The following is an 8,254-nucleotide window of genomic DNA, read 5'->3' as shown; positions in this document are numbered from 1 at the left end:
GAGAGAGAGAGAGAGAGAGAGAGAGAGAGAGAGAGAATATATTTTTTAATTAAAAAAAGCAGTGACTGAAGGGACCAGTGCAGGCAAAGCTCCATTGTGCATTGTGTTGAGCCGAAAAAGGAGAGGGGGAGGTAGAGGGAGGTGAGATTTTTGGGGCCCTCCTCCCCCTTATCTCTCGGCCTCCCCCGAGATGTGCTGCTGCACTCCCCTCCTGCTGCCAGCCTTGAAATGGCTTCATTTATTCTCTTCAGGAGAATGAATCGATCCTCCCCAGCCTTCTCTTCCAGTTCCCCACCTCCTCTATGCTCAGAGTCCTAGAGGAGGGGGAGGGAAAAGATTTCGCCTTAGTGGAGTATTGTGCGCGTTTGGGAGCTGCTGGGTTTGCGCTTTGAGATTTTTCTATTTAAAAAAAAATCTTTTTCTATTTGCAAGGGGACAGAAACAGTTGCATTTCCTCCCCATTTTAGGGTTTTGACTTCCATTTTTTACCAATTTTAAAATTGCATGCCCCCTTGTGTCGTGCTCCCCACCTGGTAGACCTGCAGGGGTGCCAGGGAGATTTGAACGCGCCGCCCGCTCTCCCTGCAGCTGGGAAAAAGAAGACGAACATCCTTCCTGCTCCTGGCGCGGGGACTGCATCCTTTTACAAAAGGACATGCGAGCAGCAGCCGCCGAACTCTTTTCTTATAGGACTCCATGAACCTGGATTGTGCATCGACCCACGCGGACTCACGCTGTGGAATGAGAATTGGCCTTCGCTGCTCCCCAGCGCGGCATTTTAACTCTCGCAAGCAGATGCCACCTCCTTTGCTTTGAACGTTTTGGGATCTCTACGCGAGAGATTCATTTACCTGAGGAAACGAGCCGAATTGTCTCGGCATCCTTGAAATACCTCCAGACACGCGCGGATCACGTGGGGAACCAAAGGCAGTAAAGCCACTGAAAAGACTCCTTGGGAAATTCTTCCGTAGAGCAACTTCGGTAGAAGTTTTACTGAGCAAAATGGGGTAAGGATTTTGCATTGGGCTTTGAATCTTCTAAGGAGAAAATAAGGGTTGGGGGGGGGGGGAGCCTTTGGAATGGGTATGTTTTAAACAAAAGACTTCCCTATCTTTGACTCATTTCCTGACTTTTTAGCTTTAAAGTCCTCAGGTGTAAGAACTAACTTTTATAGGGTCGTCTTATTTTAAAGGTGTTTTAAATACTAGGAAGTTGTCTTTTTAAGGACCTTCAGTTTTATATCCTGAATGCAATCAGAATTTGAATGTTGCTGTTCAACCAGAAAAATCCTTCTTTCTTAGATTTCTTAAATCTTTCAGTAACCATAATTACGGAATTCTATTTTTTGGTTTTCCCTGTAGTTTCCCCCTCACCCCCTCAAAAAAAGGGAGAGGGGGAAAGAGAGAAGATTGAATTCTCATACTGTTTTTCCTCTTTGTAAATGTTAGTTGTAGTAGTAGAAGTAATAAAAAGAATAATAATAACTGATGTTTTATAGCGTTTTAAGGCTTGCAAAACAGTTTACGTACATTATTTCCTCTGACAATCACCACAGTCCTGTAAGTTAGGTGTGTCTGACTTGGTTTTTTTTTTTGTTTGTTTGTTTTTTTTGCTTTTTGGAGGGCAGTTGGGATTAAGTAACTTGCCCAAGGTCACACGGCTAGTTTGTTTGTGTGTGTGTGTTAAGTGTCAGAGGCCGGATCCGAACTCAGGTCCTCCTGACTCCGGTGCTCTATTCACTGCACCACCTAGCCGCCCCTTGAGTCTTATTTTATGTGACTTGTGTGTGACTGCTAGTGGTAATCGGAGGTAGGATTTGAACTTCTATCTTTCCTGACTACATTACTCTTTCCACTACAGCATGCTGTCTCATGGCCGCTAGCTAGTAATAAAGGCATTTATTTGGAAATTAAATGTATCCCCAATAGAAACTGCTGCTCTGCAAGAACGTACAGAGACTTCTGTTTTGAGGCTCAGAAAACCAGAATTTAAATTGTAAAGAATTAACTGGCCCCTTGGGTCATTAAAGTGGGAATCAAAGGCAGATATAGTTTCTATGGACTTCTGGTGCTTCTTGAGAGTTTCTCTTGCTGTAGAATATATTTTATTTTTCAACTTCATTTAAGAGTTTTAATTTTAATTAAAAAGCCTTCTAATTTTTCCCCACCCCCCCACACCCAGTTTAATAGGGAACTTCTCATCCCTTGCTGCCTACATTCCCCTAAATAATGGATGGTAGGTGATGCTTCCTAATTTTAAATCATCATGATACGAGGGTGAATCAATGCTTAATATAAATTTAAGCATATAATTTCAGAAATATGATTGCAAATACTGCCAGCTTTATGGTGTGGGAACTGACAGTAATGTATGCCATTCCTTATTGACTCTCCATTATATAAATGGATCAGTGTTTTAGAATAACTTGTCAAATATATTACATGACTATTTCAGTCTTAGGTTGTGTTTGATGCTGATTATTGTGTAGACCTGAACTTTCTGTTGTAATTTGTTCAAACATAGGTTCAGAGATGTAGAGCTGGAAGGGACTTTAAAGGTCACCTAGTCAAATTCACTGATTTTACAGGTGATTTTTGTCCAAGGTCACTGGAGTAGTAGTGGTAGAGTCTGTACTTTGAACTAAATTTTTTGACTTGAAGTTTTGATGCTGCCTCAATATATTATTTAAGGAATTTACATATATATATATATTTAAGGAATAGGTATATATGCAAGGAATATGTTGATATATAAGGAATATATGTATGTCTAAGGGATTTAGTAGAAGACTTTCAAAACTTGTTCTAGCAATGTGATTTACATTTTGTAAAACTGATTACATTTAAAAACTGCATATTCATCTCTAAGGAAAGGTTTCAGGTCATGCTTTTTAAAAGTTAAATTTTTAAATAATATTTATTAATTTTAAACAGCTTTCTTTTGGGTTCAGTGACTTCCTCATTCATTTGGAAACAATAATACTTTTAAAACTTTTACTTACAAGTGTGAGAATAGGGGAAATGTCTTTTTATATGACAGGAGAAAGGGTGGAAAAAGCAAGTAGACTGGGAATCTTGAGAATCCTAGCTCTGGTCTAGAGAGTACTAGCGCCGCTGTTATTACCTGGATGACCTTGGGCAATCACTTTAACCATTTTCATCTCTCTGGACTTCAGTTTCTTAATGACTATATGTTCTGTAAGGTCCTTTTCACTTATAATTGCTTTATTGTATTTTTTTTTCTTTTTCTCCCCTAGCCCACCTCCAGTATAGTTTTTATTATCCTTATTGAGGTTTCTTGAAGTGTATTTCCTTCAGAGAGGGAGAGTTATTTTCTCCAAAATCTCATTTTTCATCACTTTAACAACATTTGTTGGGAAGTAATTACAGCTTAAAATATTTGTGAAAGTGATCAGATTTAATGTTGGGTTACTAGTATTCCAAATTCTTGAAAATGAAAACTTAAAAATGGCTTCCTTCAAAAAAGCTTTAGTTTTTCTTTTCTTATTGAAGCATGTTGGAGGACAAATGGAGTGGCAGCTCCTCTCCTGAGAACTGCATTCTCACATTAGACTAAGGAGTGCAAGTGCTGTAAGAAAAGTCAGTTTGCCACAATCTTTCCACTGAATATTGATCATTTTTACTGAAAAAACTCTTGGGACCAGTCTCCAAATATCCAAATATGATACATAATGACATAATATTAAGTTAGATTGCTGTGGCTTTTTATTTTGCAAATTTTGTATTGCTACTTTTTGTTTTTATGGCACTTTGATTTCCTGATATATCTCATTCAGAGAGCCATCTCATGTAAAAAGAGAAAGACAACTAAATCTAGCAAAACTAACCAATATATGGACTAACTGTGGCAGTATGGATAGTGTTCTACAGCCATAGTGTCCCACCTTTGCAAAGAAAGGAAGCAGGCGCATTCTCATATCTTTTTGGGACAGCCTCCAGTTTGATCATTACAATTACTCAGCAGTCAGTTTTTATTTTGTTTCGTTTTGTTCTTTCTGTTTATGTCCTCAGCATAATTTTAAATATGTTAATATGCTGTCAGGTTAATTCCAAAGAGGGTGGCAACTTGCAATATATGATCTTCAAACCTGAAGGAAGATAAAAAGGACAGATTGAAATGATTCCTTTCAAAGACTGTTTCACTGGCCTTGACACTCTTATTTTTATTTTGGGCAAGTCACTTTTCATATTCTGGACCTCAGTTTTTTTCCCTTGGCTGGGATGGCTTAAGTCAGAGTGCCTTTTCAGCTCTCAAGTTTTGTGTAACTAGAATATCTAGATATTTATACTTAGGTGGGTATAAACTCAGGACTGAGAATGAAAGTAATGGATCATACTAAAAGTTATACATCTTAAATTTAATGGTTCACAATTTTTTGAATCCATGCAAAAATGATACTCTCTTTTGACCTAGATTTGCTAATGTGAGTTAAGCATTTCATATTGTTTGTATTGGTTATAATTTGTAGATGAAGTTAAAAGGTTAATATGACAATAATCTTCATTTGAATTATGAAGGATTCCGTGTGTCAAAGTAAACTTGGCAAAAAGAGAAAGTAGAATATTTTGGGGGGGAGGACACAGAAAGGGAAAGAGGAAAAAAAGGAGAAAATAGGTATAATTACTGACTTTTCACTTGGCTTCTGCAGAAAATTTTAATTTCTGGAAGATGGTTCTAAATGAAAGACAAATCAGCTGGAGGGTTCTGGATGATAAATGCATTGTTGATTTTTATTGCTGTGGGTGCACTGAAAATATTCATTTGAAAAGTACTTATGTATACTTACTTAAAAAGAAAAAATAAATTTTTCTCTTCGGTTGGTCCTTCAAAGCCTCATCTTCACCAAAGGGAGTTCAGAAGAGTCCCCTTTAAAGTATGAGAACACAAAGTAGTTGCAAGTCTACCAATTTACACAGAAATAGTGTTTTTCCAGTAAGAGACTACAGATAGTTATAGTTGACTTAAAAATTTTTTAAAATAACAAAACTTTACATTTATTTCATGTGCAAGTTCTTAGTTTACACAAAGTATGTTTTGGGAGAATTTGTTGCTTTCCATATAGAATGAAAATTTCCATATGACAAAATGACTATCTCAACAGATGACTTACCAATAATGACTAATGACAAGGCTTGGGTCTCCATTATTCTGTTTTACAGAAACTCCTTCACTCATTCTTCTTACTATAGGATTCCCATTCTACTTCGTCTACTTTTCCCTTTTCATTCCCCTTTACTGAGGTTGGAGCTCTGGGTCCCTTTAGTGTGTTAACTCTGCTAAGATTTACATCTGGAAACCTCCTCCTCTTCTTGTTTCAAGCTTTTTGTTGTTGGTTTCTTGTCTTCACTTGGGAGGGAACAGTTGAAACCTGCCAGAAACTATGGCCCCTGGGACAGCATCTTCCCTGCTTTTTTGGATTAAATGCAGTTCCACAAGATTTATGACTGCAAACAAAAAAGCAAGGGGATCAGGAAGTTCACTTGGACCTTCATGTTACTGAATCCAAATTTAAAACAGAATGTTATCAAGAGTGAAAAATATGACTCAAAGAATGGCAGTGAAGGGAATATGTTCCCTTGAAAACCATCCCTATAGGGATGTTAATTTGTTACCAAGGAGGATCCCTTTTTTGATACCACTTGTGTTTTTATTAATCACCATGTCTATTAATGGTCAACCCTTTATTATTGATACTCATGAAGTATATCACAGGTGTGCCTAAAGCTACATGGAACTAATCAAAAGGCATTATATATATTCTCCTTTTGGAGGGCAATTGGGGTTAAGTAACTTGCCCAAGGTTACACAGCTAGTTTTTTTGTGTGGGTGTTAAGTGTCTGAGGCTGGTACCAAACTCAGGTCCTCCGACTTCAGGGCCGGTGCTCTTACTCACTGCACCACCTAGACACCCCAGCATTTTATATTTGATTAGATTGTGGTGTTGGGCTTTTTTTTTTTAAATCATACTTCCATTTTGGATTTGTATGAGTTACAAATTCACTTCTAAGCCAATAATGAAGCTTTGAAGACCTGGGTGAGAAGTAGTTGGGCAGCTGTCAAGAATTCCCTTCTATATGTTCACATCTTCCTTGCAACCCACCTTGATGCTAGGAATAAATGAGCCCTTATCCTGAGGATGGAAGTACTGTACCTCGCTAAGCAGAGCCACTGTTTCTCAGCCTTCCCTTCTCTCTGCCTCTCCTCTCCCCCCCAAAAGAAGAAAAAACCCAGCATTTACATTTACATCTTTATAAGGGCTTCCCTGCTGGGATATGCAGAGTAAGAATAAGAATGATCTGCAGTGTCAACAAAGCAAGTAATTAAGCAGACAACCTTAGATAATCTGACTGTCAAATTTGGAAAGTAGATTTTTATAGCCTGAACAACATGAGCAGAGACAGCATGGTTTAGCAGATAGAGGGCTGCTGGCTCTAGAGTTAGACAGTCTAAACCTTTTTTTGTCCTGTGCTTTTTCTCCGACTTTAAATCTAGATTAATTTAACTATGTGTTTAGTTCCCTTCTCCCCCCCCATGATATCTGTCCAGAATATGATTTGGTAAAATGTAGGCTATTCAAAAGTACTGCCATTCAGTTCAGAATAAAGGAATCATACAATTGAGGACAGACAGTTTTGCTTATTGAAAACATATCTGTAAACTCTCTGACCTAGAATCTGAGTATATTGCTATTTGGTAAAATGCCTTTTAAGTAGTACTTTTCAGTAGCCTTTTCCCAATAACCCCTGGCTTTCCTTCCTATAAGAAGGCACCTTATTTTCCTTTCCTTTACTGTCACTTATCCCACCTCTCTGACACACACTGGCTGTGTAACTGAGCAAATGATTTAACCTCATGGTGTCACAGGCAGTTCTCTAAAACAGTTATTCAAATTGTTGTGGAGTCATTTCAGTCATGTCTGACTCTTTGTGATCCCACTTCTGGGGTTTTCTTGGCAAAAATAGTGGAGTGGTTTGACATTTCCTTCTCTAGCTCATTTTATAAATGAGAAACTGAGGCCAGTAGGCTTAAATGACTTGCTCAGGGTCATAGAACTAGTAAGTGTCTGAGGCTAGTTTTGAACTTGGTGCTCCTGACTCCAGGCTAAGCACACTAACCATTGAGCCACTTGCTACCTGTCCAAAATTATTTATTTGAATCAGTGGAAGACGTTTGCACACTGAGAGTTGCTTACAGTGACAAAATATAGTTCAAGTCCAAAAAAAATGGCAGTATGGATTTTTGTAGCATGGATATTCCAGAATGAACTGTTACCCATCAATATTTATTGAAGACTTTTATGTCTAAGGTGCGGGGGCTAGAGCAGATATCAGGTCTGAGCTTACCGATGACTAGGAAGGAACCTATTTATATTTTGAAAGCAGGTAAATTCTGAATCATATGAGGCAGTGAATAATAGCCCTGCTTTTAGTATCTTTTTTTTTCAGTGTAGTATATAACTGATACCTTAATGTTCTTCAAGAGTTAGTTTCTCCCTTCATCCTTCCTAATAATTTACTTCCCATGGTAAGATCAGATTCTTCCAGTGTACCTCTTCTCTCACACCTATAATCTGCCCCATGAATACTGTATGCATGGAGCTGATCTTTCATTCCCCTTTTCTGCTGTATATATTTTGCTCCTTGTTTTCTGGTAGTGATGCTGGCAGGACTTTGAAAAAGAAATGGCTCTTCCTTTCCCCACTTCCTCAGAAGGTAGAATATAGGATTCCCTCCAGTGCTTTTTTGCCTACTTAAAGGTAGTATCCTTTTAGTTAATTAAGCCTTCTAACAGCTCATCTGGGGGGAAAAACACTGGAGGAAGGAAGAGACTCTTGTGAAGGATGTCCCCCCCCCCCCAAGTAAGGCATTCCTTTGCCTTACCCCTAGAAGTAGAGCATAAACAACACAGGGTAGCGAATAATATTGTATCAACTTAGTATTCTAACTTGCCTTATATGATAAAAGCTTCTAGAAGACCCAAAGCCCATGATTTCATTGATGTGGATACTTCCTCCCCAGAATCAGATCATGGCTATTCTATGTAGCATCTGCCTCAAAGCAGTATTATTATGAAGATCAAAAAAGAGTTTAACACATTAAAAAAACATTCGTAGCTCATGGGCCATACAAAAAGAGGTTTCAGGCCAGATTTTTTCTTTGCCTATAGTTTGCCTGCTCCTGCTCAATTTTAGTGAGGGCCCATTTTTTTTCCTTTGTAGGACATTCTATTTTGT

General features: G+C 38.2%; 1 protein-coding gene across 2 annotated transcripts in view; it reads left to right on the top strand.

Annotated features, from left to right (window-relative positions):
• The first annotated feature begins 6 nt into the window (after positions 1 to 6).
• The window catches only part of HOMER1 (homer scaffold protein 1), a 159,211-nt gene continuing 150,963 nt past the window's right edge, over positions 7 to 8,254 (top strand). For both annotated transcript variants that reach the window (XM_069096320.1, XM_069096319.1), the window contains exon 1: positions 7 to 1,007. In XM_069096320.1, coding sequence (XP_068952421.1) covers positions 1,003 to 1,007 — 5 coding nt within the window. In that variant the 5' untranslated portion in view covers positions 7 to 1,002. The remainder of the gene's footprint in view (positions 1,008 to 8,254) is intronic.

Source organism: Petaurus breviceps, unplaced genomic scaffold (genome assembly GCF_028583685.1).
Source record: "Petaurus breviceps papuanus isolate PSGF00001 unplaced genomic scaffold, PetGlider_PUasm1.0 229, whole genome shotgun sequence".
NCBI classification, from domain to species: Eukaryota; Metazoa; Chordata; class Mammalia; order Diprotodontia; family Petauridae; genus Petaurus; species Petaurus breviceps.
Note: the sequence above shows the minus strand (reverse complement) of the source record. Positions and strands in the feature narration are given on the sequence as shown.